The 22,819-nt window shown below is 27.3% G+C and overlaps 4 protein-coding genes across 11 annotated transcripts in view; 3 read left to right on the top strand and 1 right to left on the bottom strand.

Annotated features, from left to right (window-relative positions):
* Positions 1-7,661, top strand: part of Efa6 (Exchange factor for Arf 6) — a 38,511-nt gene extending 30,850 nt beyond the window's left edge. For 4 of the 5 annotated variants that reach the window (XM_074238515.1, XM_074238517.1, XM_074238516.1 and 1 more), the window contains 4 exons: positions 23-239; positions 1,233-1,377; positions 1,857-2,000; positions 2,893-3,787. In XM_074238515.1, the coding sequence (XP_074094616.1) occupies positions 23-239; positions 1,233-1,377; positions 1,857-2,000; positions 2,893-3,144 (758 nt within the window). In that variant the 3' untranslated portion in view covers positions 3,145-3,787. Of the gene's footprint in view, positions 1-22; positions 240-1,232; positions 1,378-1,856; positions 2,001-2,892; positions 3,788-7,207 lie in introns of those variants that run through there. The other variant, XM_074238519.1, reaches the window with a different exon arrangement.
* Positions 7,662-9,259: 1,598 nt separating this feature from the next.
* LOC141538533 (protein NATD1) lies at positions 9,260-10,634 on the top strand. The gene is made up of 3 exons (XM_074260069.1): positions 9,260-9,464; positions 9,568-9,674; positions 10,364-10,634. The coding sequence occupies exons 1-3, from the start codon at positions 9,344-9,346 to the stop codon at positions 10,502-10,504; spliced, it is 369 nt and encodes a 122-aa protein (XP_074116170.1). The 5' UTR covers positions 9,260-9,343; the 3' UTR covers positions 10,505-10,634.
* LOC141538532 (tetratricopeptide repeat protein 21B) lies at positions 10,572-15,261 on the top strand. The gene is made up of 3 exons (XM_074260068.1): positions 10,572-13,556; positions 14,117-14,424; positions 14,520-15,261. The coding sequence occupies exons 1-3, from the start codon at positions 10,595-10,597 to the stop codon at positions 15,153-15,155; spliced, it is 3,906 nt and encodes a 1,301-aa protein (XP_074116169.1). The 5' UTR covers positions 10,572-10,594; the 3' UTR covers positions 15,156-15,261.
* A 1,152-nt stretch (positions 15,262-16,413) lies between these two features.
* Lovit (loss of visual transmission) overlaps positions 16,414-22,819 on the bottom strand; it is a 36,515-nt gene continuing 30,109 nt past the window's right edge. For 3 of the 4 annotated variants that reach the window (XM_074238269.1, XM_074238272.1, XM_074238270.1), the window contains exons 4-9: positions 22,386-22,646; positions 21,325-21,575; positions 21,147-21,239; positions 18,762-19,171; positions 18,505-18,679; positions 16,415-17,080 (exon numbers count right to left, since the gene is read on the bottom strand). In XM_074238269.1, coding sequence (XP_074094370.1) covers positions 16,850-17,080; positions 18,505-18,679; positions 18,762-19,171; positions 21,147-21,239; positions 21,325-21,575; positions 22,386-22,646 — 1,421 coding nt within the window. In that variant the 3' untranslated portion in view covers positions 16,415-16,849. Of the gene's footprint in view, positions 17,081-18,504; positions 18,680-18,761; positions 19,172-21,146; positions 21,240-21,324; positions 21,576-22,385; positions 22,647-22,819 lie in introns of all 4 variants that reach the window. The other variant, XM_074238271.1, reaches the window with a different exon arrangement.

Below are 22,819 nucleotides of genomic sequence, written 5' to 3' on the forward strand. Positions count from 1 at the left end.
TTATATATTACTTTTATTGCAGCCCCATTTGGTAAGCGAGGATGGAAAATGTACTACTGTACCTTACGAGAACTAGTACTTTATTTACACAAAGACGAGCACGGCCTTCGTAACGACAGTTTGCATAACGCGATTCGAATTCATCATGCACTGGCAACTAAAGCGTCGGATTATACGAAGAAGCAACATGTTTTCAGGCTCCAGACTGCCGACCAGGCGGAATATCTCTTCCAAACAAGGTAAATTTTATTTCTTCTCCTACGCTGTCTAATTTTGAATAAGTTGAGATATTCAAAAAAATTTAATCCATATATAAGAATTTCATTAAAGTAACAGTCGTTTTATTACTGTTTTCATTATTTATCAAACTTTGACCCACTTTTTATTTTCATTTTTTTTAACATTTCAATGTTTTTTGGTACTCGGAAAAAAGTAAACTGTAATAAATAATAGTCGATTTATAATAAGTAATGATCAACTGCTAAAAATTACCATTTCAAACAGTAAAGTCGTGATTCACTATGTGAATGTCGAAAATGTTAAAGTATAATAATTAAGAATTTTGACTTTGATATTTATCATTTCGTACCTAAAAAACAGTGTTCCCAGAAATTTTTCCTTGTCTAATCGACACAGTGCCTTAAAACCATCGGGGTTTCTGAAAAATTATCGTATACACAAAAAAATATTTTAAACTAAAATTTTTGACTGAATTTACATATTTCTTTTTTATGCAAAAATGTTTTTTATTTAAAATTCAGACAAATTTACTCTTGAAAAATATTTACAAAAAAAAATGTGCACAGTAAAAAATTTTTATGTTAAATATTTAACACTTTTTTGTGTTAATTTAACATTTTCTTTTTCTTTTTTACCTTCGATATTATAACTAAAATTAAATATTTTTTATCAACTTAATTTTTTTTACTTATTAATTACCATAATATTAATATCACCATGAATCTAGCAGACATAACGATTGATCATTTATTATTAAAAAATTATTAATAGATTTTGTTCATCTTCAAACTAGTCCAAGATAATTATCCAAATAGTTAATACACCAAGAAAACTTTTGCAGAACTTCTTTATTGTAATTAATTTAAAAATTTGTTATTCAACAAATTGTAATAGCGAAAACAAAGAGAATTTTACATCAAATGAAATATACTTTTCATTTCGGGTGAGACCGAATTGCATTTTTAAAATAATATTATTTATTCATTTTTCAGTGATTCAAAGGAACTACAATCGTGGATAGACACAATAAATTTTGTTTGTGCAAGTTTTTCATGTCAACCTCTTGCCGGAGCGGTAGGTTCTCAACGAAAGTTTCAGCGGCCTTTGCTTCCCTGCAGTCACACCAAATTGACGCCTGTAAGCATCGCCAACCAATCCACTCCCGATTTATTAATATAATTTAATCATAATATATTCTAAAATATTTTTAATTTAATTAAAAAAAATCGATATATATATAAAAAAAAAATTTTTTTTTTTAATTAACGATGTCGTTAATAATCTATTTTGATTCTGTCTTTTATTTTCAAGCATTCCTCCACACACTGAGGCAAACTCTCGTATAAGTTCGTATCGGAGATGCATGACTCGTTCGACAAAGTGCGAAATATTAATATAAAAATAATAATAGATAAATTATGATTATTAATAACAAGCAAATACACTTAATAATACATTTCACACAGATATACGACACACTGAACACCGGTTTATTACCCTAATTGCAGTGCCTACGCTCATAATTATAATTAACATAATTAATTATATTTTAGTGAGAAATAGTTTGTCATTAAATAGTCTCCGTATAAATGTTTTAATTTAATATTTATTTTTAGCGTGAACAATTAAGGGACCACGAAGAACGAGTTAGCAGACTGGAGGCTGAGCTCGAGGAACATCGAAGACATCCGCCGGAACGGGGAGCTAAAGCTCTCACTGTACAAAATTACAAAGAAAAAGACGCTTATCTTCATTATGAGGTTCAATAATTTTTTTTTAATTTAATTTAATTATTTCAAAGTTTTATTAAATTAATTGACCTTTTCTGGAAAAAATTCAAGGGGCACAGCCAGTATGACAGCCTAAAAAAAGGCGAATTTTGGGAATTAAAATAAAAAAAACTCCTAAATGAATTGTTTTAAAATTTTAAGGGTAAATTAATACATATTTTGAGAATATGCAGTAAAATTTTTGAAGAATAAAATTAAATATTTTTTGAGTTACATACGATCTTCGACGGCTCTAAAAAAAAAGGTCCTCCACTAGTGATTTCGGCCTTCTCCATGGATGAAACCGAAAAAAGAAAAATTCTCGTTAAACTAGAAGATATTGTCCGCACGATGATCCACGGTCGAGAAAAAAAATATCAAAAATTGACAAATTGGCGGCGTTTTAAAAAAAAAAGTTGAATTTTACCTAAAATTTTGGTCGTTTTTGGCCTGCCAAAATTCGATTTTTGATCAGATCAAAAAACTGGACAGTCATTGTGTGAAGAATTATATACAGAACATGCAGAAAAAAATTTGGTATTGATCGGATCATTTGTCTTCGAGTAATCACTCTAGCAAATTCAAAAAATGCTGTTTCGAGAAAAACATGTTTAAAGATAAAATGATCCTATTCTACCTTCCAAGCGGCTACTCTTTAAATGGCTGTAACTCAAAAACTATTTGAGATGTCGATTTGAAATTTTTAAATGTTATTTTTAAAAGTACAACCTATCGATATATGAAAAAAAAATCGATTTTTTGAAAATTTCACACTGGTTGCGCCCCTTGACTCAAAAATTTTTAGATATATTAAAAATTAATTTGATTAAAATTAAATAATGTCAGATAATTAAAATTCTAATACAATAAATTTTTTTTATAGTTAAAAAGGTACAAGACGTATTCGTATTTATTACGATCCCGACTGGCGTTCACAGAAGTGGAGTCTTCATTAGTAGAAAGCAGCATCGGTGAAGTAGACGAAGGCATAGGCGGTGGAATGTTAAACCCAGAAGCTGGTGTGATACCGCCACCGGTGCCGGATCGTCCAGCAACAAATAGGTATAGTTACAGAGCTGCCATTTACAATCGTAATCTGCTGAATGGTCAGGACTACGGCGGTGATATTGGTTGACGCGTCATGGGTGTCTTTTCAGCGTGTGTAATATAATTAAATATTTTATTTATTTCATTAAATCGCACAAATTTTCAATGAGAATACGTCTGACTTAATTAAACTCAATAATACTATTGGTATTGTATTAATTATTTATTATTTTCTATTTTCGATAAATTATTACACACGCTGTAAAGATATGGTGATTGGTTTCTTGTTTTGTCGCACTTTAACAAATAAAATAAACAAATAAATAAATAAATAAATACAAATACTCAGTAGAAAATTGAAAACTGTCATCACCACAATGTTATAATAATTAAAAAGCTAAAGCTGTTTTTAAAAAATTCTAACGAAAGTTTAAAAATTCAAACAATTGATTAATTAATTGTTAAACGTACTAGATAAATTAATAGTTAAAAAAAATTATTAATTTATTGCTCTAAAAAGGTATACGACATGGTGCTGGTCTAAGAACTATTTATTTATATAAAAGTATAACAATTATAATTAATATAATAGCTTTGGCTTGTGTATTTAATTGTTAACGATTTATTAACACCCTGTACGATGAATCATTAATTTTTTCTAATTATTTATGGTGCGAGGTGACTCATGCTTCTCATTACTTTTTTGACTCTAACTGTATTTATACATTATTGTTATTATTATTAGATCTGATGTATGATCAATGTTTCTTATTGAATATATATATATATATATATATATATATATATATATATATATATATATATATATATATATATATATATATATATATATATATATATATATATATATATATTCATTATTTTTTATATTAAATTAAATTAAATTAAATTATTACAACTATAACTATCGTTTACTATTAGTGTCTTTTTTTATATTTCTCTCTTTGTTTAAATATATCTAAATCGTTTAAATAATATTTACTCTAATGTAATGCCACGTGTCAATTAGAAGTGATAAGTGTACTTGTCATTGTTTTTTCATCAACTTTATCCTATAACTCTCGAGTTGTTTAATTATTTTTTATTTTATAATTTTATTGTTTAACATTTTTTTGTTTTGTTAATTATTAATTATTAATTGTGGTAAGGCCAAAGAATAAATTAAAACAGCTCGAAAGTTAGTATGTAGTTTATATTGTATTTAACAAAATATTATTTTTTTATTAAGCATTACTACTCATAAATATATTAATTAAATTTAAGTTGAGAAATTTATTAAATTATTTGTTAAATTTACTTTACATAAAAATCTACTTTTTTTTTTATTATTCTTGGTTGGTTTATGATAAAATTATTTCTATAATTATGTGTTAAACTTTTAAATTAAATCTAAATAATTTTGTTATTTAAATTGTTAAATTTAATTTATAAAAAAATTTTTATAAATTATTAAATGGTTAATAATATAAATATTTTATAAATTAAATAATATACTTAGTGAAAAAATTTTTTTAGGTAGATTTCACAGTAGAGTAAAGCTCAAAAATAACGTTAGTTAAAAAATTTATGTGTATGTTAGAGTGCGCCAAAATGTAACTTCCGTAAAAAACCTTTTAAAATTGGAATTTTGAGTTCCGCTTTCAACAGGGGCTGTGTTGGGGCATTTTCTGAGATATTTTTAGGGGAGAGAATTTATTTGATTTTCATGGAATTTTTAACAGTAGATTTAATTGGGCTCTTCCGGCTAAATTTTTAAATTTTAGCGGAAATGACCAAACTAAATTCCTGTTAAAAAATTCTGTGAATATCCAATAAATCGTGACACATCAAAATATCTCAGAAAATGCCCAAAAACAGCCTCTGTTAAAAGCGGAACTCAAAATTCCAATTTTAAAAGGTTCTTTACGGAAGTTACATTTTTGCACACCCTAATGTATGTATATATTTATGTACATACGTATGTATGTATTTATATACAATCGTGGTCATTAATTTAAGTATGTTTTTAAATTTACTGGAAAATAGCCATTTGTCAACTCGAACATTTATAAACTATAAATTTGAAAATTAGTCGAAAATAAAAAATGATATTAATGAAATTAGCGAAATGTAAATTTCATCAAATATAAATTCAGTCATTTATAAAAATAGCGAAAAACAAAAATCTATGGCTATGTGAATTTAGCCAATTTTTACTACAGAAACTTATAAAATTAGCCGATTGTAAACTTTACGAATTGTAAATTCAATAAGTTTAGAAATGGTTGCTCTTCAAAATTATCAAAATAGTGAAAATCACATTTTTTAATTTAACTTTTTAATTAATTTTTTTCAAGCAATGAGTAATACAATCTACTAATTTATATTAAAATAAATTTAATTCATGTCAAACAAAAATTATTGAGACAAGATGATAATTAATTCTATGAAATCTACCTTCCACCTCGGGTGTAGCCAAATGGTGGTTTTTTTTTTTTTTTTTTTTTTTTTTTTTTTTTTTTTTTTTTTAAAGTAATTAGTTAAAATTGATGAGTAGTAATGTAATTATAAAATAATAATTAGTTACTAATAATTAATAAGCGACTGTCAGGTAAGAATAATAAAAAAAAGTCGTACGAGTAAAAAATTACCCACTGTTATAAAATTAAGAAGAAAAGTTTAAATACATATTACTATACCAATTGTTATAGAAGAAACGTAAAAACTATTTAAGATTTATTTTCAAAATTTTTTACTGAATTACGTCCATCACTTGATTTTGTTAAACTTTTAATTATTATTATTTAACAGTGATAGTACTGATATAAATATATATAAAATAAAATCCTAGTGCTCTTGCATTAAACGGATATTTGAACTGAGAAATGAAAGAATTATAAATTAAATTTAGCAATGTAGTATTTTATAATAATTGTTTACAACTTTGTTGCAGTATTATAAATTAGTAATTTATCTAAAATTATTATAAAGTGAATTGCTGAGTAAATTTATAATCTTTAATTATTAATTGCTAAAAATATATATAACGACCTAATAAAAAAAAAAAAGTAATAGTTGATATTAAATAAATAATTAACTAACTGCTTAATTACTGAATTTATATTAATTTTTATTTTATTAAAAAAATGATAATCAAAAATAATTGACAGTTTCATTTATTGATTTATTTAAATAAAATAATAATAATAGTTTTTGTTAGTCGTAGTCCAAACATTTTGTTATTTATAATTATGTTTTTTATTGATGAATTAATAAATGATAAATAATAGTCAATAAAATTGATTATTAATTTAGTAACAAAGTAAAAACTTGGTTAATTTTGTATTGATTAAAAATAAAGTCTTCGAGCAGTCTCCCAATTTTTTAAATTATATATTTAAGGTATTTAATTATTAATTAGAAAAAAAATAAACGGAATTAATTAAAGAGAGAAATAGAATTGGATTAAAAAAATTTACAAGTATTAAAATAAATAAAACATTTAGTGTATAGAAAATCCTTGTATATAAAGTTGTAAAATATGTGGATAATATATATAATAATTCATTATTATTATTATATATAGTATATATACATCGATATATATATATATATATATATATGATTATTATAAATCTTATGAAGCTGAAGGCAAATAAATGTCTGAAAAATTTTAACTTAACATTTCTTCCCTTCTTTCAATTTATTATTAAATTAATTATTTTAGTATATATTATTTATTAATTATTTGTGTAATCTGTAGTGTAATTATCACAAGTGTAAATTATTTTTTTTTTTTTTATTAAATTGCATGAAAATTTAGAATCTGTTTTTTTTTTTTTTTTTTTAATTATTTCTTCTTTTCTTTTATTTTATTTCGTTATCACATCTGCACAGATTATTATTTTTTTGCATGGTTGTGTATGAGCATGACTGATAATCACCTGTTAAATTACAAATCTAAGTACAAACACAAAAATATTATATAAGATACAAAATTATAATTTTATTAAATATAAGAAATTAAAGTTATTTGTAAAAATTAATAATACTGTGTAAATTTACGACGATAAGTATGAAAGTAAATAAATTTAAAAATAATAAATTTAAACAAAATAATAGATAATAATTAATTTGTTGCATGCAAACAGGGACGATGAGACGACGTGAATCATTCATCGAATCAACTGGAGATTATATACGACTTAAAGATATCAAATAAAAAAAAATTATAGGCTTGAGCCTAAAAAAGTATAAAAAATGATAAGTATAATTAAAAATAAATATAAAATTATTAAATATTACCCCTTAAGTATTTTAATGCATTAATTATAACTAAATTAAGCACAATGACTATTAAACTCATTGCAAAAGCCAAAGAAAAATTGCATTTAAATATTTATTATATAATTATTTTATTTTGTACTCATTAAATATTAAGTTTTCAGTTATTAATTTTATTTTTACATTAGTTATGTATTTTTCTATTGAAAAAAATTAATGAACTGATGTATGTACTTAATTGTCTTTATAATTTTCTGTTTCATTAAGTTTATTAGTATAATAATGACAATTTAATTTTTTATTATATTATATTAATCGATGTAAATACGAGCTTTTATTTAAATAAAAACATGTTTCAAGTCAGTATTGTTTTTATTTTTGACGTGATAACGAATTATAAATTTATGAACACCGACAGCACACATTAAAAAGTGTCGCGTTCCGTCTGAGCGATAGAGAGGCACGATCGGCTGAATCAGTGAGGCTAGAGCCGAAGCCCTTATGACACCCAAGAACCACAAGGGCGTATAATAAAAATTCTGTTTTTCTTTCTCTTCCAAAGTCTTTTTCTTCCGAAGTCCAAAAAAATTTTTAATTTGAAGAAAAATTTTTTTTTGCATTTCTGCACGTTTCATATAAAAATACATTAATTCTTGAAAAAAAAAATTTTTTTTATACGCCCTTATAGCTTCCGGGATCCACCTCGGATTTTTAATTGTTCCTGAATATTTAAACAAGTTACTTCAATTAAATTTGCAAAAACTGTGAATGATATTTAAAAATTAAAAATTAAAGTTTTTAACTAGTTTTAAAAATATATTTATCAAATTATTATTATTGATAATATTAATAATTAATAAAATGATTAATATTGTTTATAAATAATAATAATTATATCAATTATCAAATTGTTATACCAATTTTTAATTATCCATGGATTAAGTACTTTTTCTTTATTAAAATAATTTTTTAATTTTCAAATACAAAACAATGATTATTCAGTGATAATAATTCAATTCAGTTTATAAAGATATTCAATTTTTCATCAATGTTTCTTTATGACGTTATCACGTAAAACTATAGACCGTAAACCAACTTTACAGACAACCAATTTTTTAATAATACTGAAGTTAGCTGACAACTGTCAATTTTTTCAATTTTTATAACAAATCAATAAAAATGAAAAAAAGCTTCTAAAAATTTTCACCATGAATTTTTTTTTTTAATTTTCACATATGGAATTTTTTTATAATAATTTTTATGCTGAAAAATTCTGAAAAAATTGCTAATGTCTGTCAACTTCAGTGCTATCTGAGGTTAGCGGTCAGCTGTCAATTTAAAAAATTTTTTTAACAAATAAATTATGACTTTAAAGTTAGCAGTCATTAGAGAATTTTTTAATTTTATTTAACAAAAAAATTAGTTCCAAAAAATGATTTTTAAATTTCTAAATGTCAATTTTTTTGCCATAATTTATTTGTTAAAAAAAATTATAAAAATTATTAAATATCTGCTAAATTTATTTTCATAATTAATTACAATAAAAAAATGCTTTTAAAAATTTTCACTTGTAATTTTTATTAATTTTCACGTGTAAAACTTTTTAATTAAATTTTCTTTTAATAATTTAATTGCTATAAAATTCCAAAAAAATTTTTAATATCTGTCAATTTCAGTGTTATATTTTTTATTAATAAGATAAACACTATTTTATTCTTATTTTCAGTGATAAAAGTAAATCACATGACAGTCTACACTCCATAACAAATTTGAAACTGTCGCCATTTTGAAAATTAGCGCGCTCTAGTGATTTAAAATTGAACTAATGCTAAAGTTGTTGTTGTTATTATTATTGGTGCTTAGCAACCAAAATGACAACTTTGAAGTAATCTGTCAAAATGTATAACAACTGTCAAAATAGTGGCTCCTAAATTATTATCATTATAAAACTTGTGGATTTGTTATCAACATATATTTATGTCACCAATATATTTTAAATCCATATGAACACATCAACTTTATTTATTTCACTCTTTTCGAGGATAGTAATACAGACAAGATGTTTGTTTGGCGTTCACCATAATCCGAATCGTCAAATTTTTTATATTAAACTAAATGACAATGGTATCACCATCTGAATTTTTAAAATTAAAAAAAATTTATTTTTTATATTAAATATACAAAATAAAATGTTGATAATTATACATAAATAATCTTATATTATTAGAAAGAGCAACTTTATTGTACAAAAAAAATGACAATATTCTGGATATAAAATCTGTGTATGTACCAGAAGAATTTAAAAATCGAGGAATTGCAAGATTATTAGCGGAGGTATTTTATTTTTATAATTATTTAGTAATGATACTAAAATTTAAATAATATTAAAGTTAGCCGACGTTTTCAATTTTTTGATTTTTTTTTTTTTTTTTTAATAATTTAATTAGAACAAAAAAATGAAACTGAAGTTGACTGTTAGTTGTCAATTTTAAAAATTTTTATGAGAAATTAATTGTGATAATAAAATGCTTCTAAAAATTTTCACTTGCAATTTTTATTAATTTTCACATGTGAAGCTTTTCAATTTAATTTTTTTTATAATAATTTAATTGCCATAAAATTCTAAAAAAATTTTTAAATTTTGACAACTTCAGTGTCATACAAAAAAATATTTTTTTAAAATTGCACTTACAGTTTTTCAAATTTTTTACAAATGAAATTTTTTTTAATAATTTTATTAACAAAAAAAATTCTAAAAATTCTCAGCTGTCTGCTAATTTTATTTTTATAAAATTGAAAGACATTTAATAATTTTCAGAATGTTTTCAAAAATAAATTATAGCAAGAAAAATTTAATGAAAGAAATTTTATCTTTAGAAGCTTTAAAACGTTATCAATGTAATTTTTTAAAAATGATTTTCTAAAACTAGTTTATTTTTAAAAACAAATCAAAAAATTGTCTGCTGAAATATCAGTAAAATTTTTAATTATAAAATTTAAATTTAATTTCTTTTTGTTTACAGGCAGCTTTTACTTACGCGATAAAAGAAAATTTCAACTTAATTTTGACTTGCAAGTACACCCAGCGAGTATATGAAAAAATAAAGTCTCCTGAATTGCAAGATCGTGTAATTGGACCATTAAATTTGTTGAAATCTTTTTAATAATAATAAAATAAAATAATGATAATAAATAAATAAAAAAAAAATAAACTAAAATAATAATAATAAATAAATCACAAAAAAAATAATAAAATGGACAATTTCGATGAGTTTGACCATCAAGCCATCATAATATGGTATTGTCAAGAATTTTATTACAATGGAATGTATCAGCAAGCAAAAAAAGCGTCTCAAGATTACCCGAGCAATGAAAAGATAAAAATATTACTGTCAGTTTCTTATTTGCTGACGAACCACCCCGAAGAAGCTTTGCAGACAGTTGCTAATTTAGTTGGCCATGAAGATACAACACTACCAGCATTGTTAATTCAAAGTTATATTCATCGGTCGAACAACAACAAAGATCGGAGCTTGGTTTCCCAGATCGACGCTCAGATTCGCGATGACCGGCGTAAGGCCACTGTAGCTGGTCTTACCAGAGCTGCGTTGGTGTTATTGCTGCTGAAAAAGTTCGACAAGGCTAAAGATTACGCGGACCGAGCTTACAAATTAAGATCAAATGAGCTCGAGGTGCTGATAATTAGCGGGTGGATTGATTTGCATTTTGACAAGGGCAAGAGTATCAATTACTTCAACGCTGTTTCAAAAGAGCACAGTAGAAAACTTATTGTGCTTCTGGGTACAGCGAAGCAGTACGAATTGAATCAAGCTCACGAACAGGCTATTTTAATTCTCAATGCATTAATTGTCCGTTATCCGAAAATCTGTCTGCCGTTAGTTGAAAAAATGTACAATCAATTAGCGCTAAAAGATTGGGATCAAGTTATCGAGACTGCAAATAGAATTTTGTCCATCGATTCTAATAATTTGGACGGAATCAAAGCTAAGACTGTTGTTGTCTTCATTCGTGACGGTGATTACACCTCTGGCTCCAAAGATATCCAATTATATTTTCGCAGTCTGTTGTTAGCTGAGCCAAAAAATACAGAAATAATTATAAATAATACAAAACTGTTTACTTGCATAATCAATCGTGATGAACAGATTCTTCAAGAATTAGTAAAAGTCATGGAGAAATTAATCCAGCTAAACTCTGGAGTCAGCGAGCCGATGATTCAGCTCGGTAATATTTTTTTACTGTTAAATAAAATAAAAGAAGCTGAGCATTGGTATCGCAGCGCGATAAGAATCGACGAGTCTTCATTTTCTGCATTAATGGGCCTGGCTCACTGTCAAGTATTGGACCCAACACCAGGCTCGAATGATCTCGCGCGTCAACAGCTTGATTTCCTGATGGAAATCCAAGCAAACTCTCTAGACCCACGTCTTCATTTTATGTCCTCACTACTGTGTCACAATGATTCAACTAAAGCGTTAAATTACCTCAACATGTCCGTGAAGCTAATTCTAAAAAACATTGAAAATCTTTCTTTTGGTTACAGATATTTGCAAGAACTAAATCCAGATTTTTGTCTAGAATTAGTCAATCACCATTTGACTCACACACCAACATCCAGCAACACTGGACCAAGAGATGACAATGAAAGCTTAACAGTTGTCTTATTAAACAAAGTCGTGGAAGCCTGTCCGGGTTTTGGAAGCGCTTTGCTGCTACTTGCAAAGGCATCGATGCAGAGCGGTGACTTTGAAGAGGCACTGGCTGCTTTAAAACGGCTTCTCGATTCAGTAGACCCATCAAACGCGTCAGCTCACCTGTTGATGGCTCAGATATTCACCCGGCAAGGTGACTACCAATCAGCGTCTGCTAGCCTTGAAGTAGGACTGAGCTACAACTTCAAAGTCCGCGATGACCCGCTGTATCATTTAATCACCGGAATGGTCGAGCGTAAAAACGGTAACTTGGAGGTATCAATCACGAGTCTACGCATGGCGCTGACTCTCATCGATTCCAGAGATTCTACAATGACTTTATCGCCTTCTGATAAAGCGACTTTGTACTTGGAGCTAGTCTCGGCTTTCTGTGAATTAAAAAAATTCGATGAAGCCGCGGCGCTGATGACTGAAGCGAAAATGATGTTCATTGGTACTGTCGAGGAGGGTCGCGTAATAATTGGCAATGCAGAGCTATGTTTAATGACTGGAGACATTGATAAAGCGATAAGCTACTTGAATGACATTCAGCCAGATCATCCGTACTATCTCCAAGCTCATACGAGGCTTGCTAATATTTATTTGCACCAACGGAAGGATCGTCATTCATTTGCTAAGTGTTTTCGCGAGCTGGTGGACAATTGTCCAGGTCCTCGGACATTTAGCATGCTTGGAGATGCTTACATGGCGATCCAGGAGCCGGATCGCGCTATTGAAGCCTACGAAGAGTCATTGAAGAGCAACCCTGATGATAAATTACTGGCGAGTAAAATGGGAAAAGCTCTGGTTAAAACTCACCAGTATGGCAAAGCAATAAATTACTACAAAGAAATAGTTAAGCACAAAACATGTGGGGATTTAAAATTAGACATGGCGGAATTGTTCATGAGAATGAAACATTTTGACAAAGCAGAAGCTGTTCTTATTCAGGAGTTGCAGGACGGGAGGACGGCTACTGACTTAATGAGCCTGGAAATTCGCGGGAAACAACTGCTGATGCTGGCTAAGGTCCGGGAGAGAGCTGGGAATATTCAACTGGCTATTTCGACTTTGAAAGAAGCCAGAGAAAATCAGGTGAGGTGCATGCAGCGCGCTTCTATTGGTCAAGGTGTTACGGATCAGAAGCAACTGCTTGTTGAAATTTGTCTGACACTCGCGGAACATTCTACTGCGATAAGAGACTTTGATGAGGCTATAGGGTATTACAAAGACGCGTTGCAACATCGACCGAAGGACATTAAAGCTTTGTTGTCGCTAGCTAAGCTTTACATGCAAGTTAATGATCTTGATAAGTGTGCACAGAGTTGTACTGCCTTGTTGAATGCTGATCCGAATAATGAAGCCGCTTCTGTTATGATGGCTGACCTCGCTTTTAGAAAAGTTGACTTTGAAACAGCTGCGTTTCATTTTAGGCAGTTGTTGCTGAGGAAACCGACTTACTGGACGGCTTTGGCGAGGTTGATTGAAGTCTCTAGACGTACTGGTGAGTTTTTTGGTAATTATTTACAAGTGTAAATAATCGTTTATTTTCATTTTCATTTTTTTCAACGGAATTTTTTAGTTGATTTTATTGATATATTTTTTTTTTTTTGAAAAATACATTAAAAAATGAACAATTAAAAAAAAAAAAAAGTTGATTATCACAATTTTAATAAATTTTAAAAATTTACAAACTTTATAAAAATTTTTGATATTTAAGTTTTCTTCTTAAATTGTTCGTTTTTTTATGTACTTTATAAAAAAAAAAATATATTAAAAACATCAGAAAAAGATAAAATATAAATTTTATCTAAAAACTTAAAAGCCAAAATTTTTTTCAACTTTTGAAGGCAAAAAAGCCATTGAAATCTTTATTTTTTTCTTTCACGACATTTATCATCATAAATGCGCCGTAAAAACCAACAGAATAAAAAAAAATTGAAAAATGTTAATTTTCTATCTAGATATGGCCGAAAATAGGGCAAACCCTCCTTGTAAATAATTACCAGTTTTTTTTATTTAATCATCAATTAAAAGAGCTAATTGGATGATTAATGGTTACAGGTAGTATCGAGGACTTGAACGAATGGATAACGAGAGCAGATGCCGCTACGGAAGGAGCTCACGAAGCTGGGTTTTATTACTGCGCTGGTTTGTTGAATTGGAGAACGGGAAAGTTAAATTCTGCGTTGAGAAATTTTAATTTTGCCCGTCGGGATCCAGAATGGGGTCAGCAAGCGATTTATAATATGATTGAAATTTGCTTGGATCCTGATGACGATTCTGCTTTGTCCAGTGAAGCTTTCAATGAAGAAGATGCTGAGTATCAAGACTCGAGAACTATGGCTTTAAAAACAGCGGAAAAACTATTACAGTTTTTTTTTTTTTTTTTTTTTTTTTTTTATTTAATCTAAAATTAATTATATTAATTATAAATTATGTTATTAATGTTTTTTTCTTTTTTTTTCAGGAATTAAATCCAAAAGGAAGTCCGCATGAAATTTTAACTCACAGGCTTTTGAGTAATTTTTTTTTACTGTCAACCAAAATAAAAACTAAAATAGAGCAAGCGCTACAAGACTGTACGGCTTTAGCGAGTCAAGAGACTCTTCGTGATCATGTAGGCCCGGCATTGGGTCTGGCTTCAGCTCATATTTTATTGAAACAAACTCCTCGAGCACGTAATCATCTTAAACGGGTATCTAAAAATGTCTGGACTTTCGAAGATGCTGAGTATCTGGAGAGATGCTGGCTTTTATTGGCTGAAATTTATGTACAGTCGAATAAATACGACTTGGCGAATGAATTATTGAGGAAAGTGATTCAACACAATGCGACGTGTGTTCGTGCTCATGAATTGTCTGGAAGTATTGCGGAAAAAGAACAAAATTACAAAGAAGCTGCGGCTAGGTATGCTCAAGCCTGGAAATTTGGTGGCAACACAAAACTTTCAACTGGGTATAAGTTAGCGTATTGTTGTTTGAAAAGTAAAAAATATGCAGACGCTATTCAAGCGTGCAATCAAGTTTTGAAACAAAATAGCAATTATCCGAGAATTCGAAAAGATATTTTAGAGAAATCAATCAGCAATATCCGGACTTGAAACAAAAATTTTTATAAAAATTGTAATTATTCAATGACGATTGAAAATGTTTGGGCTTATTGTAATTACATAATTATTTTATTGAAAATAAAAATTTTTAAAAATACATCTATATTATTAAGAGAATAAGCAAAATTTTGTGGCCAGTGTATTTATATGATAAAATGGGTTTTTATGGTTAAATTTGGTATCATCAGAAAAATCTTGACCTGAATTTGTAAATTTTTATGGTTTCATATCATTCTCACCAGTAGTCAATTTCGAAATTGCTCTATCTCTAGATACATAATTAAGAAATGACCTTGTATCTCGTGAACTATTGACATTTTTAAAGATATAAGCTCATTCCGATGTTACACTCATCAAGACCTTTCATTTGAGTACCCATATCAATTTCTCATATATTTATATATATGTATATATAATATATATATATATATATATATATATATATATATATATATATATATATATATATATATATATATATATATATATATATATATATATATATATCAAAAATGCATGTGGGTATTCAAATAAAAGCTCTTGATGAGTGTAACATCGGGATGAACTTATGTCTTTAAAATCGTCAATAGTTAAGAAAGTACAGTGCAATTTAACAGAATTAAGAAAAGTCCTTAAATCTTGTGAACTATTGACATTTTTAAAGATATAAGCTCATCCCGACATTACACTCATCAAGACCTTTTATTTGAGTACCTACATCAATTTTTCATATATTTTATATATTTATAAATATTATATATATATATGTATATATGAAAAATATATCAAAAATACATGTGGGTACTCAAATGAAAGCTCTTGATGAGTATAATATCGGAATGAGCTTATATTTTTAAAAATGTCAATATTTAAGAAAGTACAAAGCAATTCAACATGATATAAGATACATAATTAAGAAATTAACTTGTATCTTGTGAACAGTTGACATTTTTAAAGATATAGGCTCATATTGATATTACACTCATCAAGACCTTTCATTTGAGTACACACATTAATTTTTTATATATTTATATATATTATATATATTTATATACGATAAATATATGAAAAATTGATGTGAGTACTTAAATGAAAGCTCTCGATGAGTGTAACATCGGGATGAGCTTACATCTTTAAAATCGTTAATAGTTAACAAAGTACAGTGCAATTTAAGAAAAGTCATTATTTAATTTATTTATAGTTCACAAGTCACAGCAGTCACATAGTGACTGCAAGGTTGCTAGTAAAGATTTAAATAAATAAAAATATTAGTTTAAATGTTTATTTTTATTTAACGTTGGATATGTACACGTCATACAATGAATCAATTATAATTATAATTTATAGTATTTACAATTAACATAAGTCTAATCATATATTTAACGATCAATTTAATTAATTTTTGTGCATTAATGTAAATAACTAACACGCAATAACTATTAACGCGTAATTCAACTAATACTGATTCTCCTCAAACGCTAGATAACAATTACAGCAATAACAAACAATCAAAAAATAATTACTTTTATTTTTTTAATAGATAAGATGTTAAAAAAATATATATACGTAATTTTTATTTAATTTATATAAAATGATAAAATCCAACGCAGCTTTTTAAATTTTAGTATTCATTTCGTTAATAATTAGCAGAAACAAGCGAATAAGTAAGTAATACAATAATTGTTTCAAAGATCTAAATACATTATTTGGGTCGCTGATAATGCTCCACAGGCAGCAAGTGTACTGGCAACACCGACAACTGCGGTAGTAGTACCCGAGATACTAACAATCGTACCAAGGCAACAAGAGAGTAAAAATTGTGCGAGGAATACCATCGATGATACTATTGCAACATCGGTACCTAGTCCTCGTACTTTATCATTGTGTACGGCTTCGCCGTCTGCAGTTACTGAAAACTAAATTCAAGTTTTTTTATTTATCATACTAAACTTAACAACTCTTTTTTTTTTATTTAAAAAAAAAAAAAATATTTTTTTTAATAAATTCATTTTTTATAGAAATCCCAAAAATTTTATCAAACTAAAATTAGCCGACATCTGTCATTTTTGTGATTTTTACAATAAATAAATTACTAAGAAAATATTAAAAAAAAAATAACAGTAAAAAACTTTTTGACACGTCTACACGGAAAGAACAAGATGACACTGGATATAATCCCAGATTATACTGAGTGAAAAAAAGTTTCAGATAGTAGCTAGTATAATCCAGATTATGATGAGTATAATCCAGATTACAATGAGTATAATCTAGATTATAACGAGTATAATTCAGATTACAATGAGTATAATCTAGATTATAATGAGTATAATCAAGATTACAAAGAGTATAATCTAGATATCACTCAGTATAATCTGGATTATACTAGTTACTATCTAATTTTTTTTTTTCGCCACAGATATCACTGAGTATAATCTGGGATGATATTCAGTGTCATCTTGTTCTTTCCGTGTACAAGTGAAATTTTTCATAAGACGTTGATTATAATTATTTAATTGTTTTAAAAAAAAATTCAAGAGAATATCATACGTGAGCTAACTTCAACAAATAAAACTAAAGTTAGCTGACAGTTGTCAATTTTTAGAAATTTTTTTTCTACTAAATAAATTATGATAAAAATTTTCAACAAAAATTACACTACTTAATAGTTTCTATAAATTTCTTAATGTGAAATAAAAAAAAAAAGTTTTAATTACAAAAATTCAATTATTAAAAAAATTCTAAAATTTAACAGCACTCGGCTAATTCTACTATAATCTTTCAAAATGATACTAAAGTTCGCTGATAACTGTCAATTTATTTTAATTTTTAGTTTAAATCAATTATAATTATTAGTCCGGAGCCCCAAGATGATTTTCGCCTGATCTACATCAACAATACGACTAAAAAAATCTTATTGATTTTCGCGCTACTTCACTCTGATTTAAAAAAAAAATTTTTCTTTTTAATATTAGGCATTTGAATAAAAGGAGGTTGAACAAAAGGTCTTATATTAAAATTTCTAGTCAGGTTTTTTCTTAATTAATTATTGCGTAATAAATTAATTATGACATTTTTTGGGAAATTGTAGGTATGATTTAGAATTGGTAAATTTTTAGCGGTCGAACGAAATTTATTATTTTTTCGTATAAAATAACAATTTCATTTTTACTCGGGAAATTAAAAAAAAATTTCTAATTTTTATTATAACATTTTCAGAAATCAGCTGATTTTAATATCATTTAAAATTATTATATTAATTTCTATCACATTATAATAAAAAGTTGTTTTTCTACAACAAATTACAGTAGTCTTAATTATTCACATAAAAATAATTTATTACCGTGGATGAAGCGTGATAATGTGCGATTAATAAATACGGCATTGTAAATAACGTCGAATACATAACTCCTGCAGTCCAGGAAAATATTATCACACCAACTGGGTGTTTCAACACAGCCATCATCATCATTCCTAAACTATAAAACAATAATCCACAAATATAAACTCTCCGAGCCCTAAAAAATTAATTAGTTATAAAAAACTATAAATACTAAAAATTAAAACTTTATTAATTAATTATAAATTTATAATACACACTTGTATCGCTGGATCAACTTTTCAATAACCAAAGAATAGCAGGCACATGACAGTGAGTACATAGACATCCCCCAGCATCCAAATCTAACTCCAGATTCGTACAACTCACGTTCTTTCGAGCCCTCCGGAGCTTTTGGATCCCCACCGTAGACAGCTTCGCCGACAAAGTCAGTGAAGTAGAGCGAGTAGCAGACGTGAGCCATCCAGCAGAACAAATTTGTTAGACAAACCATTTTTACACTGTGCGGCATGTAAACAATCGACATTAAGTATTCTCTGAGCGTCGCTTTGGGATCTACATCAATGTCATCTTCATTTTTTGCAACTATTTCAGGGGTTACTTCTGGCACCATCGGCACTGATCCTAACTCCTTTGGAGAATCAACTTTCAAGGGTTTCAGGTTGAATTCCTTAAACAGTCAGTATGTTTTGGATTTTATGGAATTAAAATTAATTTAATCATTTTTTTAAATTATTTTAACAAATAAATTAATTAAAAAAAAAAAAAAAAATTCTATCTAGAAATAAAAATATTTATTTAATGCCGTAAGATGGATGACGGAGTTCCTAAGATGGTCCACCTTTACAAGCATGGAATGTGAATGTTACCCATACATGTTTGTAAATTAAAATAAAATTAATTTTAAAATAATATGGCAAAAAAAATGAGAAAAAATTGATACTTAAGGGGCACAACTAGTGTGAAATTTTCAAAAAATAGATTTTTTTCATATATCGATAGGTTGTACTTTTAAAAATAACATACTAAAATTTCAAATCAATATCTCAAAGAGTTTTTGAATTACAGCCATTTAAAGAGTAGCCGCTCGGAAGGTAGAATAGGATCATTTTATCTTTAAACACGTTTTTCTCGAAACAGCATTTTTTGAATTTGCTGGAGTGATTACTCGAAGACAAATGATCCGATCAATACCAAATTTTTTTCTGCATGTTCTGTAAATAATTCTTCACACAATGACCCTCCAGTTTTTTGGTCTGATCAAAAATCGAATTTTGGCAGGCCAAAAACGACCAAAATTTTGGGTAAAATTCCACTTTTTTTTTTTAAAACGCCGCCAATTTGTCAATTTTTTATATTTTTTTTCTCGACCGTGAATCATCATGCGGACAATATTTTCTAGTTTAAAGAGAATTTTTTTTTTCGGTTTTATCCATGGAGAAGGCCGGAATCACCAATGGAGGACCTTTTTTTTTAGCGCCGTCGGAGATCGCGTGTAACTCGAAAAATATTTAATTTTTTTCTTCAAAAATTTTACTGTATAGTCTCAAAATATGTATTAATATACCCTTCAAATTTTAAAACAATTCATACAGGAGTTTTTTTGATTTTAATTCCCAAAAATCGCCTTTTTTTTAGGCTTTCACACTAGTTGTAACACTTGCAATTTTAGTCTAATTAAAAAAATAAAATGTTCTCAAAAAATTAATAATCTTAAAATTGGTCTTTAGTTGAGAAATTACTCGTGACTTCAGAATATTTTTGATTATTTATTTATGTCAATAACTTTTAAATTATTGATAGTATTATAAATCATAAATATTTGGAGCTGTATTATCTACTATTATTTATTTATGAGCTGGTTGACGTTGAGAATTTTGTACACATGTATTATTGTACTTCTGAATTTTTTTGTAATGATTATTGGTATGACTATGTTTTGACAGAATATTCGAGGTAATTTTTTATTGCTTGTAATTTTATTTAATTTTTTTGTTATTATTTGCTGATATTTACTTTTCAGTAATAGCATTGATTTTATATTAATTTATTTATAATTAATTTTTTTAAATCATTGTATTATTTGTCTGTGAAACTAGATACCTGAGGATGTCGGAATAAAACCGACGAAATATCGTATAATAAATAATTGTGTTAGAATTTATTGATGGTCTTTTCACCTGATCCTTATTACATATCTTAAAATTTATAACTTAAAAATTATATCTATTAATTTATCAGAGTTGATTTTTTTTTTTTTTTTATTAAAATAAAATTGCAAGTGTCAATATCTGAGTCTTTTACCTTAGACATTTTAAAAAATTAAATATGCAATTTTTTTTTAATAATTTTTCGGAACAAATTTTTTTTTTTTAAATAAAATTAAAAAATAATCAAATGATTGGTAAATCACCTGAAAATTTTTAGGATATTTCTTATTAAAAATATTATTTAAAAAAAATAAAATTAAAAATTCAATTTATAAAAAATTTGAAAAACTAAAAGTGAAATATTTTTTTTTTTTAGTTCTAATTAAATTCCTAAATAAAATTTTTTGAACGTCTGCTTATTTCACTATTTCACTATCATGATAATCTATACCATTGACAGTAAATTTATTAAAAGTAACAATAAAAATAAATTACTTCAGTAGCTTCACCAGGAGTATTAAGAGTTCCATAGGAAGCGCATTCATCATCAGCTATTTTGTTATGCTCACTTTTCCTCCGGCTGTCCATCTAAAGATATTAATAAGTGATTAATGAAGCAATTATAAATTATAAATTAAAAATATTCAATGACGAAATTATTCAAATTACAAACCAGCTGAGCTTGCATAGCCTTAAATTCGTCTCGCTCGAGCATATAGAGAGGGATTTCTTTGAAACTGGTCACTGTATAGCTTACACAAATTATAAATATTATTGTTATCAATGTAAATGTCGCATGAAGATGACCACCAAGAGCTACTCCAATGGCTGTCGCGTCCCAATTTATCCCACCTAAGCCGTATCCCATGAATCCACCAAGTCCTGCCATTATCGTGAAGGTACTCAACCCTCTTGCATGATCATCTGCAGATATATTTTATTATGAATAAATGGTTTGAAGTGGGGCGATACATGTAAAAAAAAAAAAATCGATTTTTTTTTTTTTTCATAAATCGTTAGAATATCATCTCAAAAATATGCTTGTAAATTTTCAAAAGAAAATTATCATTATTTACCTATTAAAAATTCATTTAAGTGCTTCGACTTAACCCGGCGCTTGAGCGTGTGTCAAAACTTTAAACGCGTTTTTCTCGAAACGACTTTTTTGAAATTTGCGGGCGGAATAACTCAAAAAGTTCTCAACCGATTCCAATGAAACTTTTTACACGTCTACTTTGTAGTAATAGCTTCTAGTTAAACCTCTATCATTCCAAAAAAATTTACAAATTTTAACCCTTTTTGCCAAAAAACCATCTAAAAAAGGGTAAAAATCGAACTTTTTTTCTGAGGTGTGCCAATTTACGATTTTTTGACTTTTTTGATTTTTTTATTGGTTTAACTAGAAGATAAATGTTTTATGAACACGTACAAACTAATTTTTTTAATTTCCGATCACCGTACTGATCACATACGAGAAGTGAGAACGCTCCCAAATTGATGTTTTTTTCCAAGAGGATCTCGGCAGATTCATTTTTCCGGCGGCTATTTTGAAAAAAAAAATTTTTTCTGTACTTCAATATATAATCAATAACCCCACAAAATTTCAAAATGATTCATTAATTCCTTCCCAGTTAAAAAAATCCTAAGAAAACGGTAAAAATTAAGGCCTTTACATGTATCGCCTCCCTTAAAGTATAATTAATAATATCAAATTAATATTGACAATTTACAGACCTGGAATGGTGACATCTAGAAGATAGGCTCTCGCAGGACTCTGACAAGCGTCAGCGTCAAAATCCAGCAATACAGTTCCCAAAATGGTGAAAAAAATTCCCCACGAGTGTGAAGAAGTTGGAACTGCTGGTTGACTTTCATTTAGCGGTTTACTTGTTTTAGCAGTCAATCGATGACCTAGTGGACTAGTATGATTAGGCAAAGGTAAAGGGTCTCCGAATGCGTACCCCATTTTCTCGCCATTGGGTACCAGAAGAAGCCCTAAAAATAAAAATATTTTAAACTGTCATCTAGTATTAATAATGTTACTGAAATGTACAGATATCTTTAAGTTTTATGAATTTTTACAACAATTTAATTATTATGAAAAAATTTTAATAAAAAAATTCCACATCTATAAATTAAAAAAATTACAAATATATATTTTTCAACTA

The sequence above is a fragment of the Cotesia typhae genome, unplaced genomic scaffold (assembly GCF_013202065.1).
Source record: "Cotesia typhae breed Kobodo isofemale line unplaced genomic scaffold, CoteBio_Ctyphae contig_22, whole genome shotgun sequence".
Classification (NCBI taxonomy): Eukaryota; Metazoa; Arthropoda; class Insecta; order Hymenoptera; family Braconidae; genus Cotesia; species Cotesia typhae.